Consider the following 19,366-nt stretch of genomic DNA (forward strand, 5'->3'; position numbering starts at 1 on the left):
TTGAACATTTTTTAGAATTTCATTTTGATTTATCTATAGTGTTTTTGAGTGTATCTCTTTGTATAGATTTTAAGTGGTTGTCCTAGGTATTACATTATATATGCATAACGTATCACAGTCTACCAGTGTAAACATTTTACCAGTTTGAGCAAATTATAGAAACTTTACCTCCCTTTATGTTTTTTATAAAAGAATTGTTTTAAATATTTCTTCCATATGCATTTTGAACCACATCAGACAGTGCTATAATTTTGTTTCAACCATTGAACATAATTTAGAAAACCCAAGAAGCAAGGAAAACTACCACATTTATCCATATTTTTCCTTTCCATTGTTCTTTCTTCCTTCTTGATGTTCCAAGATGCCTTCTTTTATCATTTCCTTTCTGTTTAGAGAACTTCCATTAGCCATTCTTTTAGGGTAGGTCTTGCTGGTGACAAATTCTCTTAGTTTTGCTTCATTTGAGAACGTCTTGATATCTCCTTCATTCTTTTTTTTAAAATTTATTTATTTTTGGCTCTGTTGGGTCTTCATTGCTGCATGTGGGCTTTCTCTAGTTGCAGCGAGCAGGGGCTACTCTTCGTTGCGGTGTGTGGGCTTCTCATTGCAGTGGCTTCTCTTTGTTGTGGAGCATGGGCTCTAGACATGCAGGCTTCAGTAGTTGTGGAATGTGGGCTCAGTAGTTGTGGCTCACAGGCTCTAGAGCGCAGGCTCAGTAGTTGTGATGCATGGGCTTAGTTGCTCTGCAGCATGTGGGATCTTGCCAGACCAGGGCTCAAACCTGTGTCCCCTGTATTGGCAGGCGGATTCTTAACCACTGCACCACCAGGGAAATCCCTCTCCTTCATTCTTGAAGGATATTTTCACTGAGGCTGTGATTTTGGATTGACAGTTCTTTCATAAACAAAATATATTGTGCAATTTCCTTCTGGTCTCCATGGTTTCTAACAAGAAATCTGCTGTCATTTAAATTATTTTCCCCCTGTAGGTGAAGTGTTTCTCTCACTGCTTTCAAGATTTTTTTTCATTGCTTTTAGTTTTCAGAAGTTGACTATGGGGACTTCCCTGGTGGCACAGTGGTTAAGAATCCGCCTGCCAATGCAGGGGACATGGGTTCAAGCCCTGGTCAGGGAAGATCCCACATGCCACGGAGGAACTGAGCCCATGCACCACAACTACTGAGCCTGCACTCTAGAGCTCACAAGCCACAACTATTGAGCCCATGCAGCACAACTGCTGAGCCCACACATCACAACTACTGAAGCCCACATGCCTAGAGCTTGTGCTCTGCAACAAAAGAAGCCACCACAATGAGAAACCCGCACACCACAATGAATAGTGACCCCCACTCGCCACAACTAGAGAAAGCCTGAGTGCAGCAACAAAGACCCAATGCAGCCAAAAATTAAAAAAAAAAAAAGAATAGGTTGACTATGATTTGTCTTGATGTGGATTTCTATGGATTTATCTTCTTTGGGTAGGCTGGGGTCAGCCTACCATAATAGCCTGCCTTTGTAGGCTTCCAGTAAGTCCTTGCATAATAAAAGATGGCCCCAGGGAAATCAGTGAAAATTAGCTATAGAGCAGGTTAGCTGAGAAGAAAGAGGAATAAAACTGAAATATGTGACTTTAGTTTAGTGGGTGACACTTCAGATGGTAGACTCTCAGAAGAAATTAAAGACACTGCCCAAAATAAGGTCTGATATTTTAATAAATCATTGATACTGTCCATTAGCTGAGTCCTGTCATTGCAGAAAAAGGATTTCAGGTCTGACTCTAATGCTCACTAACCAAAAATATAGTATGTGAGCCCATGAATGCTATTCTTGTTGAAAGGATAGAAAGAAATTTTTAAAAAGTGAAATCATGAGTAGAACTCTAGGCCACAGTCCCTGGGACCCTTCTTTAGTCTTAGAGTATCAGGGACGGATGAGAATATTGAGTATCTCATCCTAAACCAATGTGGTAGGTTTCAGAGGAGGGAGAAGTTTTGTTACTGAGGAGACAGTCTATCCACAAGACCCATAAGTTTTTGAAAAATTAAATCACTTAAGTAGTGGAAAGCAGCCGCATAGCACAGGGAGATCAGCTCGGTGCTTTGTGACCGCCTGGAGGGGTGGGATAGGGAGGGTGGGAGGGAGGGAGATGCAAGAGGGAAGAGATATGGGAACATATGTATATGTATAACTGATTCACTTTGTTATAAAGCAGAAACTAACACACCATTGTAAAGCAATTATACTCCAATAAAGATGTAAAAGAAAAAAAATTTGTTGAGGGTAAATAAATAATTAAATAAATTTTGCGCGCGCACACACACACACACACACACACACACACAAAATCACTTAAGTTCCAGATATATCACAATGGGTAACAGGAGCAATTAAAGGAAGGGGTCCACATGCAGACCCTTTATTTATTTATTGCTTTTTCAGGGGTTCAGAGACTCAGGTCCTACCTGAATAATCCCAGTCAGCAAAGTTGTGGATGCCACCACACTCAAGGATTTGTTATAGTTCTCAAAGAAGGAGAGGTTAGAAAAGTCATCCTTGATGGAAGTTCCCAGTATTAGGTGGCCACTGTTGAATGGGTACGTCCTCAGGACATTTATCGTCAGAGCACTCACAAGGAAGAATGTACCTATGAAAGAAAACGTTTAGGCAGAAGGTGAGGTTTTAAGTCCAGGTAAACTGACAGATATTGACAAAAGCAAGGCATGGTCTGATGTTTTGCCCTTGATCTGACAAACTTTTCTTATTTGAAAGTGGCCACCAAGAAATAAGAAAGAGAAGGGAAAAGAACTCTGGCTCCACGTACTGTAACCAACTCACAAGTTTTAGATCTTGGTGGTCTAGGTATTAACCTGTTTGCATCATGGGAATATGGAGTAGGATTAAAGAGAAATTGACTAGAAATGTTTATCAGGCTCAGCCACTGTGCCCGTTCTTAGAAACGATAAAAAATGAGATGGTGCTGAAAGGATCAGAAAACAAAGCTAATCAATAATAATAAGAAGAAAAATAATACCTAATACTTACGAAGGATTTTTTAGGTGCAAAATGACACGGAGTTAAACCTATTACGAATATAATTTCATTTACTTCTACTATCAACATAAGGGAGGCAAAGGCAAATCTTACCTTTAAAGTACGTAACAGAAACAAAACTCTAGTAGCCCTTGTTATCAGCATTTGGAAATGATTGTAATGTGCTCTGGGAACTTGGAAAAATGGGAATAAAATAGTTCTCTTAGTGTTCAAATGTAAAATCAACACATAATAGATTTTAGTAAAGATATGGAATATTGTCCTTAAAAAAGGCAAAGGAGTACTCAACAGAATGGGATGGCAACTGGACTGAATATACAAACACACCTGGAGAAAAACTGTGACAGTCAGAATGGTCAGTGTTGGTTGCTTGGTCAGTTATACAGTCTGGAAGCTCAGAAAAAGGCACTTTACTGAGTGAATGTTGGCGATGCCCTTCTGAGACTCTCAGGGCATTTTGTGATTTGATTTCTGTATAGGTTCACCTAGGGGAAGAAATTGTGCTAATTATATGACCTTCAGCTAGTCTGGTCTCTGAAACAGTCATTTCCAATTATAAATTAGTAGATGGACTTTTGACTTAGGGAAGAAAAGTGCTTATCCTGTGGGTTTGAGTGCTTTGATTACTATGACAGCATTTTCTCAATGTAAATTAATAATCTGACATGATTACTATTATTATTTTTTTTTATATAAATTTATTTATTGATTGATTTTTGGCCACATTGGGTCTTCGTTGCTGCACGCAGGCTTTCTCTAGTTGCGGTGAGCAAGGGCTACTCTTTGCTGCGGTGCACAGGCTTCTCATTGCGGTGGCTTCTCTTGTTGCGGAGCACGGGCTCTAGGCGCGTGGGCTTCAGTAGTTGTGGCACACAGGCTCAGTAGTTGTGGCTCGTGGGCTCTAGAGTGCAGGCTCGGTAGTTGTGGCACACGGGCTTAGTTGCTCTGTGGCATGTGGGATCTTCCCGGACCAGAGCTCGAACCCGTGTCTCCTGCAGCAGGCGGATTCCTAACCACTGCGCCACCAGGGAAGCCCTGACATGATTATTATAAATCAGGTCCACAGATTTTGGTTATTATGGGTACAGCTGAAAAGTGGATCCACTCCAGGAGTTTTGGCAAAATCATTTCTGGATCTTCCAGGTTGAGGATAGTCAGATTCCAACATGTGGTAATTTCACCAAGAAAAGTACCTCTTGTCCTATAATTCCTTTAATAGCTTGCTAGCCTGTTTGTCTGGTGGTGACATTAATAATATCACAAAAGAAGTGTTCAATTTCTAAAATCTGAACACTAACCCTATGGATAGAATATCCATCTTCTGCCTCCTTTCTTTCTACCTTAAACATAGCTTTAGCTTGGGTTCCTTAGCAATAAGTAAATGATTGAGATGGAGACTTCATCCACCTCCTGTGGTTCCGGCACTGAACTCACCAATGGACATTTGATGACATGATCCCCAAATTCCATAAATTACTGAAGCACAGAAAGCTGCATAAGAGACATTGAGAGGAGGAATCAGCTGCCTTGCCAGCAAACCAAATGTCAGGACTGAAAAGCAAGATACTTTAAGTAAGCAAAGGTAGTCTGGCTTTTAAAAGTCACCTGAAATAAAAACTGTAAAGAATATTTAAAATAAAAATGACCCATGTATACAGCTGACTATGGTAACAGAATCCCTTGGCATACAGCCCTTAATTAGTACTTTTTATTATCTCCTTTGATTTCTAACTTCTCTTCCTATTTTATCACAAGCTTTTACACATCAATTCTAAATCATAGGCTTAAACACTTTTCACTGTGAGGCCTTCATGCAAATCATGGAAAGCAAACATCACAACAATAAGACCTTTAATTCCAACAGCTCAGAAGAGCCCCATTCTTACCCCCAGTCTAGTACAAGAAGGCCCTAGGAATCCTCCAGGGCTGGAGAAAAAGCTGGAGAACAGGCAAGGATTGTCACACTTAACTGACGTGACTCCAAGTTGGTATGTGTTGTCTCTCTTCCATATGCCAACCACTCCAGTCTCTTCCTTCAGCTCCTTCTTCAATACTTACTTTCTTTTCTAAGAAGCACGATAAGAATTTGGAAATTGTGAGGCAAATGGATTAACATGCATGGTGTCATCCTTTGACGTCTCAAGTCCACAGCTCCTGCCCTGAGGGACTCTCTTCAATTTACATCATACCAGTGTGCTCATCAGAAATCAGTTATGAGTCCGGTGAGCCAATTTATTGCCTTAAACGAGCAAGGCTTTTTTTAAATGGAAAAGTTTAAACTTATTGAAAAATAGAGTATAATGAACCCCCAAGTACCCATCACCCACTTCAACGATGGTCAACTCATGGCCAATCTTGTTTCATCAATGCCCCCATTCCTCTCCCATCCCATATTATTTTGAGGCAAATCCAAAACACTAAATCATTTCACCTGTAGATATTTTCAGTATATATCTTTTAAAAAAACACCCTCTTTTGAGTACAATACCATCATCACACCTAAGAAATTATTAATGGTTCTTTAACATCATCAAATATCCAGTCAATGTTCAAATTTCCCTGATTTCTCATATATGGTTGTATTGGTAGACCACCTCTAAGATGATCTACAATGGCTAATTGGTATTCATGCCCTTTTTTGAGCTCCACCCCTAAAGCATGAAATAACTTACTTCTAATAAATAGGCTACAACAAAAATGATAAGATGTCACTTTTGAGATTAGGTTGCAAGAAGACTGTGGCTTCTGTCTTGGTTGCTCTCTGGCTCTCTCTTTCATTCAGGTCATCAGCTGCCACAGTTGACTTCAAGGGTGTGTGACCTATGCAATCACATAGTGCCCTGGGCTTAGAAAGCCTCCACACTTGGCTTAATGCTCTACTCTGACCATCTTGAAATTCTGGATAATTTCTGAACTAGGGACTCTGCATTTTCACCTTGCACTGGGCCCCTCTCATGGTCCTACCAGCAGCTGTGTTGTGAGGACACTCAAGCAGCCCATGTAGAGGCCCACATGGCGAGAAACCCAGGCCTGCCAGCAAACATGGGTGAGCCTGGAAGCTGATCCTCCAGCCTCAGTAGAGCCTTGAGATAACTGACAACTTGACTGCCACCTCATGAGAGACCTTGAACCAGAGGTATGGTGGGTTTGGGGGTGATCTTTTAAAAAAGTTATTTGCTATTATATGTTGTGTTTTGTTTTGTTGATGTTGTTGTTGTTGTGCTTTCTTTTACAATCTTTGTGTTTATATCAAATTAGGTCCTCACATTAGTAGATATGTCTCTTGAGTCTTTTGTAATTTATAGGTTCCTCTTCCACATATTTTCCCTAAGCAAGCCTCAGTTGACTGCAAGTAACAGAAAACCTGCTCAAATCAGCTTGAGCAAAGGAGAAGAATTTTTTTTGGCTGCACCGCCCAGCTTGAGGGATCTTAGTTCCTCAACCCAGTCTTGACCCCGGGCCCTGGCAGTGAAAGCACTGAGTCCTAACCACTGGACCACCAAGGAATTCCCAAAATAGGAAATTTATTAAAAGAGGACAAAGGTGAGTTGGGCCTCATCAGAGACTGGAAACAGAACTAAAAAGCCATCAGGATCCAGGCAGCTATTTCTTTTTTTTTTTTTTTTTTTTTTTTTTTAATGATGGTGAATCAGTAACTTCTTTTTTTAATTTATTTATTGTTTTTATTTATTTATTTATTTATTTTTGGCTGAGTTGGGTCTTCATTACTACGCACAGGCTTTCTCTAGTTGCAGAGAGCGGGGACTACACGGGCTTCTCATTGCGGTGGCTTCTCTTGTTGCAGAGCACAGACTCTAGGCACACGGGCTTCAGTGGTTGTGGTTTGCAGGCTCTAGAGCGCAGGCTCAGCAGTTGTGGCGCACGGGCTTAGTTGCTCCGCGGCATGTGGGATCTTCCCGGACCACGGCTCGAACCCTGTCCCCTGCATTGGCAGGCGGATTCTTAACCACTGCACCACCAGGGAAGCCCCCAGGCAGCTATTTCTCCATTCTCTTTGTCTCCAGGCTTACATAGTCTCCTGTCTTTGTTTCCAGTTTGGGGGCCATTATGAACAATACTGCTATGAATATTCTTGTACATGATTCCAGGTACACAGATGTATAAATTCCTCAAGATGATATACCCTGAAGCATAACTGCTGGGGCATTTACCAGAATATGCTAAACTGTTTTCCAAATGCTTATACAATTTACATTCCCACCAACACCGTATGACAATTCCCATTATTTACATCTGTAATAGCACATGATACTGTCAGAATTTTTATTTTAGTGTGTATGAGTTAGTTAATTTCCACTTCTACTTCATTGATTACCAATAATGTTGATCAATTTTATTTAGCAGTTCCTTACAGATATGTAGGAATATATATATTATAGATTTAAGTCCTTTGTTGGGTATTCTATGGTTTGCTTTTCAATCTTCATCATGTCTTTGAATAAACAGAAGTTCTTAAGTTTTATTTAATTCAACTTAACAGTCATTTCCTTTTAGGCTAGTGCTTTTTATGTCTTGTTTAAGAAACTTTCTACCTCACGACCATGAAGATATTCTCCTATTTTATTCCAAAAACATCTTTACAGTTTTATCTTTCATATTTGGGTCTTTAATCTAAAAGGAACAGATTTTTGTGTATGCTGTGAGGTAGAGGTCTACAAATTGATTTTTTTCATATAAGTATTCAATTATTTCACATCATTTTTTAAGTCTGTTTCTATAGTGACACATCTGATACAAACCATGCAACACATAAATGTGTGACCCTTTTCTGTTCCACTGGCCTAATTGTCTAAGTCTGTAATACCACACTGTTTTGTTCTTATATAAATTTATTTATTTATTTATTTTTGTCTGTGTTGGGTCTTTGTTGCAGCATGCGGGCTTTCTCTAGTTCTGGCGACCAGGGGTTACTCTGTTGTGCTGCACGGACTTCTCATTGCGGTGGCTTCTCTTGTTGCAGAGCACAGGCTCTAGGCACGCTAGCTTCAGTAGTCGTGACTCACGGGCTCTAGAGCGCAGGCTCAGTAGTTGTGGCGCACGGGCTTAGGTTCTCCGTGGCATGTGGGATCTTCCCGGACCAGGGCTCGAACCCGTGTCCCCTACATTGGCAGGCGGATTCTTAACCACTGCGCCACCAGGGAAGTCCCTGAATAGCCCTATTTATTTTTTTATTTATTATTTTTTTGCGGTACGTGGGTCTCTCACTGTTGTGGCCTCTCCCGTTGCAGAGCACAGGCTCTGGAAGCACAGGCTCCGCGGCCATGGCTCACGGGCCCAGCATCTCCACGGCATGTGAGATCTTCCCAGACCAGGGCACGAACCCATGTCCCCTGCATCGGCAGGCGGACTCTCAACCACTGCGCCACCAGGGAAGCCCAGCCCTATTTATTCTTGATAAGCAACATGTAGTGTGAGGAGAAAGTCTTTTGAAATGTAGGGTTTCAAATAACTCACCAATGCAGGGAAGGTAAGAGAATTACTTGGTAACGGCCTGAGAACTAAGTGGTCTAAGTCTCAGTTAAGCTTAAGCCATGGAGAAACAGAGAGAAACCAAGTCTCCAGACTCTCCAAAACCTCAAAAAGTTTTTACATTTTGAACTAATTTTAGACTTATAGAAAAGCTACAAAAATAATAGAACATTTCCATATATACCTTACATAGATTCCTCTAATGTTAACATTGTACATAATCATAGTATAATTATTGGGATCAGGAAATTAACATTAGAAATTTAACTAAATACTTTACTTGAATTTCAACAGTTTTTCCCCTAATTTCCTTTTTCTGTTCCAGGATTCTATCCACAGTTCCCTACTCCATTTAGTTGTTATTTCTCCTTAGTCCTAAAATCTGTTATAGTTCCTCAGTCTTTAATTGTGTTTCTTGACTTTGACACTTTGGAAGAGTATTAATAGATGAGCTATTTTGCCAAATGCCCCTCAGTTTGGGGTTGCTTAGGTTCCTTATGATCATACCAAGGTTATACATTTTTGATGCACATACTACAGAAATGGCATTGTGTCCTTTTTAGTGCATCATATCACAAGATTTGTGATCTCCATATGTCTTACTATTGGTGGTGATAGCACTGATCACTTGTTTAAGGTAGTTTCTCCCAGGTTCTCTACTGTAAATTAGTGGAGTAGTTGATAAATATCTTGAGGAAGATACTTTGAAACTATGCAAATCCTGTTACATAGATTGCAAACTTTTACCCACTAATTTTAACCTCTGTTAGTGGATTTTATCTCCAATAAGTATTACCGTAGTTTTTCACTAATGGTGATTTTCTATTTTCTTTCACATTTGTAAATTCGGATTCTACTGTAAGGAAGAGCCAGCACCTTTTTAATAAGGTTTTCATCATGCAGTATTTTTGTTTCATCTGAAGAAAATTATTAAGTCGTTAGGTCCTACCTGTTTAAATATAAGTAAAACTTTTGAATTATTTACACTACAAGTTATTTCATTATTCACACTACTTAAAATAACACACATTTCCTTAGTCAGTCAGCAAGAGTTGCTTGGATTCATTCATTCACACAGTTATATAATCATTATTCAACAAATATCCTGAGTACCTACTATGTGCCAAATACTGTGCTGGATGCTAGGTATACTTATACATCCTAATGTCATTCTTATTTTGGTACGAAATTATGCTGATGACTTGGAAATTTAGCAAAGAAATATCCTCAAACTTTGACCATAAACGAAGGATGTGTGATAAGTGGGTGTCAGTAGGGGACTCACAGGCAAAGCATCAGTGCCAAAAGTTCAGGTCTCTCATTTCAGCACCACAAGAATGCTCTAGAGACTTTCTGATACTTTCCTGGAAGTGAATATACTCATACAAATGGATCATTTTGGTTTGTATCTGCCATATGAAAAATTTTAAAGGTACTCCTTTATTCTGGGAATACAAGGCTAGTTCAATATTTTAAAATCAACTCATGTAATCCAGTCTAAAGGGAAAACTTTGACAAAATACAACATTCACTTATGATAAAAATTCTCAGCGAACTAGAAAAGATACAAACTTTCTCCACCTAATAAAGGGCACCTACAAAAACCCTACAGCTAACATCATACTTAATGTTGAACGATTGAATGCTTTTCCCCTGAGATCAGGAACAAAGCAAAATGTCTATTCTCACCACTCTTATTTAACATATACTAGAAGTCTTAGCTAGTACAATAAGCAAGAAAAAGTTATAAAAGCCATTCATATTAGAAGGAAGAAAACATAACTGTCTCTACTCACAGATGATATGACTATCAATGTAGTGAGTCCCAGGGAATCTATAAAAGATTCTTAGAACTAATAAGTGAGTTGCAGGATACAAGGTAAACACACAAAATTCAGTTGTATTTCTATATGCAAACAATGCACAACTGGAAACCAAAAATGTTTTTAATTACCATATACAATATCTCTTCCAAAATGAAATACTTAGATATAAATCTAACAAAATATATACAGAATCTGTATGCTGAAAACGACAAATGCTGATGAAAGAAATTAAAGTAACACCTAAATAAATGAAGAGACATACTGTGATCATGGAGTGGAAACTCAACATAATAAGACATCAATTCTCCTCAAAGTAATCTATGAATTTAATCAATAGCTATCAAAATCTCAGAAGGATTTTTTGTAGATATTGACAAGCTGATTCTAAAATTTGTATGAAAGAATAGTTAAAACAATTTCAAAAAAGAACAAAATTGGAGGAATCACACTACCCAATTTTAAGACTCACTAAAAAGATACAATAATCGATACATGATATTGGGAAAGGGGTAGACATATACATCAATGGAAGGGAATAGAGTCCAGAAATAGTCCCACAAAAATATGGCTATTTGATATCTGACAAAAGTTCAAAAACAATTCGTTGGAGAATAGACTTCTTTAAAAATGCAGCAAAAAATACACCTTGACCTAAACTTCACAACTTATTTAAAGATTAACTCAAAATGGATCAGTTCTAAAAGTAAAGCATAAAATGTAAGACTTTTAGAAGAAAACATAGGAGAAAATCTTTGTGACCTGATGGTTAAGTGAAGAGTTTTTATATGTGATAAGAAAAGTACAATCCATAAAAGGAAAAAAAAATTGATAAATTGGACTTTATCAAAATTAAAACCTGGGCTTCCCTGGTGGCGCAGTGGTTGAGAGTCCGCCTGCCGATGCAGGGGACACGGGTTCGTGCCCCGGTCCGGGAAGATCCCACATGCCGCGGAGCAGCTGGGCCTGTGAGCCATGGCCGCTGAGCCTGCGCGTCCGGAGCCTGTGCTCCACAACAGGGGAGGCCACAGCGGTGAGAGGCCCGCGTACCGCAAAAAAAAAAAAAAAAAAAAAAAAAAAAATTAAAACCTTTTGCTCTGCCAGAGATACTGTCAAGAGAATGAAAAGATAAGCTACAGACTGAGAGAAAATATTTGAAAATCACATATCTGACAAAGGACTTGTACTCAGAATATAAAAAGAATTATCAAAAATTAACAATAGGAGGGCTTCCCTGGTGGCGCAGTGCTTGAGAGTCCGCCTGCTGATGCAGGGGACACGGGTTCGTGCCCCGGTCCGGGAAGATCCCACATGTGGCGGGGCGGCTGGGCCTGTGAGCCATGGCCGCTGAGCCTGCGCGTCCGGAGCCTATGCTCCGCAACGGGAGAGGCCACAACAGTGAGAGGCCCGCGTACTGCAAAAAAACAAAAACAAAACAAAACAAAACAAAAATATTAACAATAGGAAAAAAATTCCAATTAAAAAATGGGCAAAAAACTTGAACAGGCACTTTGCCAAAGGGGATCGAAGGACAGCAAATAAAAACATGAAAAGATGTTCAACTTCATTAACCATTAGGGAAATGCAAATTAAAAACACAATGAGATACCACTACATATCTCTTAGAATGGCTAAAATAACAGATATCAAAAAGTAGACCTCATCAAAGTTAGTAATTTTGCTCTGTAAATACTCTGTTAAGAGAATTAAAAGGAAAGTTACAGACTGGGAGAACATATTTGCCAAACACAAAAGACAAAGGACTAGTACCTAGAATATATAAATAACTCTCAAAACTCAAAAGTAAAAATGCAAACAGTCCAGTTAGGATATAGCAAAAGACAAGAAGAGCCATTTCATTAAAATGTATAGATGGAGAATTAGCATATGAAACAATATTAAACATCATTAACCATTAGGGAAATGCAAACTGAAACCACAATGAGATCTCACTACACACCTATCAGAATGGCTAAAGTAAAAACTAGTGACTACACCAAATGGTAGTGAGGATGCAGAGCAACTGTATCACTCATACATTGACAATAGGAATGTAAAATGATACAACCACTCTAGAAAATAGCTTGGCAGTTTCTTAGAAAACTAAACATGCCAACTACTATACAATCCAACAATTGCACTCCTGGACATTTATCCCAGAGAAATGAAGACTATGTTAACTAACCTACATACAGATGTTCATAATAGTTATATTTGTAATAGCCAAAAACTACAAACAATCCAGATGTCTTTCAAAGGTGAAATTTTAAGCAAACTGTGGTATATCTATACCATGGAATACTACTCAGAAATAAAAAGGAATAGACTATTGATATACACAACAACCTAGATGAATCTCCAGAGAATTATGATGAGGGAAAAAAGCCAATACCAAATGGTTACACACTGTATGATTCCATTTATGTAACTTTCTTGAAATGATAACATTACAGAAATGAAGAAAAATTAGTGATTGCTAGGGATTAAGGAGGGGATGGGGGCAGGGAGCAAGTGGGGCTGACTATAAAAGGGCAATATGAGGGATCCTTGTGGTGGTAGAAATGTTCTGTATCTTGACTGCATCAATGTTAACATCCTGATTGTGAGACTGAGCTATAGTTTTGCAAGATTTACTACTGAGGAAAGTGGGTAAGGGATACAAGGGACTTCTCTGTGGTTTCTTACAAATTCATGTGAATCTATAGTTAACTCAAAATAGAAAGCTTAATTTAAAAATACTGACAATATCAAGTGCTGACAAGGGTGTGGAGGAACTAGAATTCTCATACATTGCTGGTGGGAATGTAAAATGGTAGGTACAGCCACTCTGGAAAAACGGTGTGGCAGTTTCTTACAAAGTTAAACATACACTTCCCATATAACCAACAATATCACTCCTGGGTTATTTACCTTAGAGAAACGAAAAATATTTTCAAATGAAAACCTGTGCATGAATGTTCACAGCAACTCTGTGATGGCCCAAAACTGGAAACAAAATGTTCATCAATAAGTGAATGGGGCTTTCCTGGTGGCGCAGTGGTTGAGAGTCCGCCTGCTGATGCAAGGGATACGGGCTCGTGCCCCGGTCCGGGAAGATCCCACATGCCGCGGAGAGGCTGGGCCTGTGAGCCATGGCTGCTGAGCCTGCGCATCCAGAGCCTGCGCTCCGCAACAGGAGAGGCCACAACAGTGAGAGGCCCGCGTACCGCAAAAAAAAAAAAAATAGTAAGTGAATGGACAAAAAACTGTGATATAGCCATATAATGGCATATTGTTCTGCAATAGAAAGGAATAAACTATCAATGCACATAACAGTTTGCATTAATTTCAAAGGCATAAAGCTGAATTAAAGAAGCCACCCTTCAGAAGTTACATACTGTATGAGTCCATTTATATGACATTCTTGAAAAGACAGAACTATGGTGATGGAGAAGAGATCTGTGGTTTCTGGGGGTTTGAAGTTAGCAGAGGATGTGACTAAAAAGTGATGGCACAAGAGAGTTTTGGGGCTGACGGAACTGTTATGTAACTTGACTGTGGTGCGGTTATATAACTCTATACCTGTGTTTAAATTAATAGAACTGTATGAAAGAAGTAAATTTTACTGTATGATAATTAATTAATTATTTTAAAGGGATCCCTTTTCTCCAGCTAACAGCCCTATGCCAGAGTTGAATTTCAGCTACCACTGGCCCTTTGGTTGGCTTCATTTGTGCTTTACAATCACAAGTTTCAACCCTGCTTGGTTTGCCCCAGAAGAATAGAGAAACAGAGGTGTTTAAAGACTACGTAGGGAATAGTGAACTACTCTGAGTAACAGATTAACACAAAATCCTTTCTCTTTCTCTGATAAAGTTGATCTTGGGTTAACCTTCTAGCTCTGTTTCTTTGGAAACCTGATAATGGTGGAATGTCAGCTGTGTTACCAGCCAACATTAGTTATGGTAAAAGGAGCCTGATTAGTATATTCTATCTGGACCAAGGGGACTATGAATTAAAGATTAATATCTTGTGGGAAGCCTTAGTTTTGAGCTTCTCAGAGCACAATGACTCTTGTAACTGGGCATGTCGCTGTGGGACCCATGGAGGCATCAGTTATGGGAATTACAAGAGATGTTGGTTTCTATTTGGGAAATGAGGCTTCTAAAGCCCAGATAGCTCCCGTACCTATCTGTGTGATCTTGTTGTGTTATATCTGAACTGTCACTTGTAAGACCAAAGAGTAGCCCCTGGACTGCTGTGTGTGTAACTTGCTGAAGGTAAGCTAGCATGCTGTGTTTCCTATCCTTCACCTTTTTAAGTAAAACCAATGCCAAGTGAGATCTATTGGAGTGAGTATAAAATGACTAGTTAAGCAAAAAATGACCATGAGCAGGCATTACAAATACTCTAGAAAGTATCAGGGGTCTAAACTAAACTGAGACTTTTGGAACTACCCTAGAAGAGTTAGAAATTTGACAGGTAAGGAAACAAATGGTAATGATGTGAATGGAATTCACATTTTTTTTCTATTCATCTAGCACAAGTAATTTGTTTACTCTGGGCAAGTGACCAGGTCTGATGTATTGTCTGTGGGTGAAAAACCTTCGTATCTTCCTTACCTTGGGGAACTTGCACAAGGCCAACACTTATCCCACCAAGTAAGTCTCCAAGAAGCCAATCCTTGAATCGATAACAACACATCCACTCTAGGAAGGGAAAGATTGTAAGCATGCATCTTCGAAACTTGTGCCATGAGCAGCTGTGAGAAAGAACAGAGACTTGATTAGGTTCTCCAAAGGAAAAGCCCACATGGCCAAGAAAAGGCATAGTGAGTACCTTCTTCTTCCCATACAACAGAGTTTCTTTCAACACTACTGATGTTTGGACATATTGGACTGGCTAAGTCTTTGTTGTGAGGCTGTCCTGTGCATTGTAGGATGTTTAGCAGCATCTCTAATCTCTACCCATTAGATGCCATAGCATCCCCTCCCCTAGTTGTGACAATGAAAAATGTCTCCAGACACTGCTAAATGTTCCCTGGGGGACAGTATCACCTTCAACTGAGAACCAGTGCCATATGTATGACAAGAACTAGGCCTTGTAAGTCCAGCATATGAATCAGGCCTGTGGTTTTACAGAATGTTTGAAAAGAATTCAACCTACCAAAATTTTCCAGTAAAAAAATGGACTGTTATGGCTTTCTCTTGGTAAGGACAGTTTTTTGAGATGTGCTATTGGTGGGTGGCAGGGAATTAACACAGTCACATCATTCTTGTATACTAAAATTTTTACCAAGCATTAACTCTACATGGCTTTGACCTGTAATATGCAGAAATTTACAGAAAATATAGAATATGGAGTCTTGTGCTTATGGCATTAGCCATTGAAAGAAAAGGCAATAAAATAAGGTCTTATTATCTTTTAACCCAGTGGATAACAACCAGAAGCAATTTTGTTCCCTAAGGGACATCTGGTAATGTCTGGAGACATTTTTGATTGTCATGACTCACATCTAGCGGGTAGAGGCCAGGGATGCCACCAAACATCCTACAATGCACAGGACAGCCCTCCACAAGAAATGATTTCATGGTCCGAAATGTCAACAGTACTGAGATTGAGAAAACCTACTTTAACCTTTAGATCATCTAAAACAGCAGAATCATTGTAAACCAGTCAATCAATCTGTTAATCAATTAATCCATTAGTAAAGCTAATATGGTTTTAAATTGCTTTTTGCTATTTATATCTCATTATGGGCTGAAAACAAAGAGTATGGAGATTTTTCATGTATGAGCTATTGCTGAATAATTGGGATTTGACTGTAGCAACAAATATAACTTCAGTGTATGCAAGGCTAAAATGTATGCTCAGAAAAGAAGTAATTTCAATATGCTTGACTCTAACAAATATGAGCATTACAGTCCCTAAGGTAATTAAGGCCAGAGAAGTGTAAATGTCTTTGCCAAGGTCACAGTAACAAGTGTGGGCAGAACTGGGGCTAGAAACCAGATTTCGTGATTTTTAGTTCAGTGTTCTATCCAGTCTATTACCATCACAGTTCCTATCGACAGCTGTTGAATTCTGCTCAGGAGCCAGAAGCAAGACCATAGGTTTAGAAAGAACACCACATTGCTATTTTTTTTTTTTTTTTTTTTTTTTTTTTTGCTGTACGCGGGCCTCTCACTGCTGTGGCCTCTCCCGTTGTGGAGCACAGGCTCCGGACACACAGGCTCCGCGGCCATGGCTCGCGGGCCCAGCCGCTCCGCGGCATGTGGGATCTTCCGGGATCGGGGCACGAACCCGTGTCCCCTGCATCGGCAGGCGGACTCTCAACCACTGCGCCACCAGGGAAGCCCCACATTGCTATTTTTATGAGAATCCCTGGGTGTGGAGAGTGTGCTGTCTCCAATTATGGCCCTCTATGGGGGAGAATACAGCATGGCATTGGGACAATTTGTTTCTGCATCTGGTCCAGTGTCCCTTCCTCTCCATGTGCCACCCTGGAAGACCAGCCACCCTAGGAGGAGTCATCAAAGCTCTTTGGCATGGCAAAAAAATAAAATGGACATGGAATAATGAGGACCTAAGACTGACAGGGATCAAGGAAGGAGTTAGAGGAACAGAAACTGAAGCTGGTGGTGGAAGAGTTATAAGCACTTCGACATGAATCTGGATCCTAGTTAAAGCATCTTTAAAGTGAGGAATGTAAGAGTTGATGTGAAAGCACAGGGGAGATTTTTGTAAAGAGAGGGAGTATTGCAGTTGGGTACCTAAAGGGAGAAAATGAAGGAAGATATGAGGTTTTCTGCAGAAAGAAAGAGATGAAATTAAAAGATTATTATTATTATTATTTTACTATTTGCTAGGTGCTTTACAAATATTCTTTAAATCCTCACAATTGCCTTATAAGGTAGGTGCTTTTATCATCCCCATTTTATAGATGAGGATACTGAAGCACAGTAGGCATGGATAGCTTACCTAAGGTCACACAGTTGGAAAGCAGCAGAACTGGGATTCAAAACCAGGCAATCTGGCTTCTGAGTCTTGCTCTTAACCACAGTGCTGTGCTACCTTTCAGAAGTGGATTCAGAAATTCAGAAGTGGATATAAAATTCAGAAGTGGATATAACTGTTTGTTTTAGAAGTAGGGAATAAGCACTGCTATAAAAACCCATGGGAGGCAGTGTGGGTCAGATTTAAGGGTCTAAGCATAGGGCAGCTGGAGGGGAATAAGGCTGAAATTTCTTTGGTAGTACCTGTTTATGATGAGGTATAAGTCAGGAAAAGATTATCCTTTTGTAGAGACAAAACCAATGTGGCCCCCAAATGCTCTCTTTGATATATGACCTCTGACCCATCCTGGAGCAGAAAAAATGAGAGTTGTGGTATAGGACAGGGGAGGGACATCCAAAACCACGACTTGCAAAAGTCAGGATATGGGCAAAGGAGAAGGCTCAGAGGGAGGAAGGTCTGCAATAGGGCTGCATGGAGGCTTTCTTCACTTGTCACCTAACTCGTGCCAATTGTGAGTGATAAATCAAGGGACAAGAGGGACTAATGAATCTGGAGTGTGAGTGAGGACAGTTTGAGTAGTTAGGGTTAATATCATGATGTAGGTCACAAAGGATTTTTAACCTGAGGTCCATGGATGACCAAGGTGTCTCTAGATAGAATTCATGGGGGTATGTGACTTTAGGAAAAATTATATCTTTATTTTCACTAACCTCCTAACTGAAATGTAGCATTTCCTTCAGTTATGAACATTGACAACAAACCACAGTAGTATCAGCAGAGCTTCACTTCTTCACCAATAGAATCACAAATATCTTCATATTACATTAAAATTGCTGCAGATATCTTAAAATGGCATTTATATTCATCATTACTTAGAAAGTATGGTAGTTATTAGACCCACAATCATTAAATATAATTTTTGGATATTTTCATATTTTGATAACTATATTTCAATATAACTGGTTTCCTTTATAATATTATGTATTTTATGCATTTAAAAATATTCTGGCCAAGACCATTCAATGGAGAAATAATAGACTCTTCAACATATAGGGCTGGGAAAATGGGATAGCTACATGGAAAAAAATGAAGTCAGACTTTTACTCTATACCGTATACAAAATTGACTCAGAATGGATCAAGGATCTAAATTTAAGAGATAAAACTATAAAACCCTTAGAGGAAAACAGGGGAAAATCTTCATTACCTTGGATTTCACAATAGTTTCTTAAATATGACACAAAAATCACAAGCAACAAAAGAAAAAAATAGATAAATAGGATTTCATTAAAATGAAAACTGTTTACACAGGACACTATCAACAGACAACCTACAGAATGGGAGAAAATATTTGCAAATCATGTATCTGATAAGGGTTTAATATCCAGAATACATAAAAGAACTCCTATAATTCAACAACAAAAAGATAAACAACCTAATTTTTAAAAGGGCAAAGGAAGTAAATAGACATTTCTCCAAAAAAGATATACAAGTGACCAATAAGCACATGAAAAGATGCTCATCATATTTAGTTATTAGGGAAATGCAAAAAAAAAAAAGCAACACACAATGTGATACCATTTTACACCTACTAGTATGGCTATAATTTTAAAAAATGGAAAATAACAAATGTTGGAGAGGATATGGAGAAATTGGAACACTTGCTGATGTGAATGCACAATGCTGCAGGTGCTGTGAAAAAAAATTCCTCAAAAAGTTAAACATATGATCCAACAAGTCCACTCTTAAGTGTATACCTAAAAGAATTGTAAGCAGGGACTTGAACAGATACTCCTATGCCAATATTCATGGTAGCATTATTCACGATAGCCAAAAATTGGAAACAACCTAAGTATCCATTAACAGATGAATGGATAAACAAAATGTGGTACATACATACAATGGAATATCATCAGCCATAAAATGAAATGAAGCACTGATCCACGCTACACCATTGTGCTAAGTGAAATAAACCAGACATGAAAGACAAATATTGTCTGATTCCATT

General features: G+C 39.1%; 1 protein-coding gene across 1 annotated transcript in view; it reads right to left on the reverse strand.

Annotated features, from left to right (window-relative positions):
* The window catches only part of SLC26A8 (solute carrier family 26 member 8), a gene marked incomplete at its 3' end in the record, with an annotated part of 69,581 nt that overhangs the window by 40,042 nt on the left and 10,173 nt on the right, over positions 1–19,366 (reverse strand). Inside the window, exons 4-6 of the mRNA XM_082639024.1 lie at positions 14,965–15,104; positions 4,485–4,601; positions 2,462–2,643 (exon numbers count right to left, since the gene is read on the reverse strand). Of these exons, the coding sequence (XP_082495150.1) occupies positions 2,462–2,643; positions 4,485–4,601; positions 14,965–15,104 (439 nt within the window). The remainder of the gene's footprint in view (positions 1–2,461; positions 2,644–4,484; positions 4,602–14,964; positions 15,105–19,366) is intronic.

This window comes from Mesoplodon mirus (assembly GCF_964341445.2).
Source record: "Mesoplodon mirus genome assembly, chromosome: 12".
NCBI lineage: Eukaryota > Metazoa > Chordata > Mammalia > Artiodactyla > Ziphiidae > Mesoplodon > Mesoplodon mirus.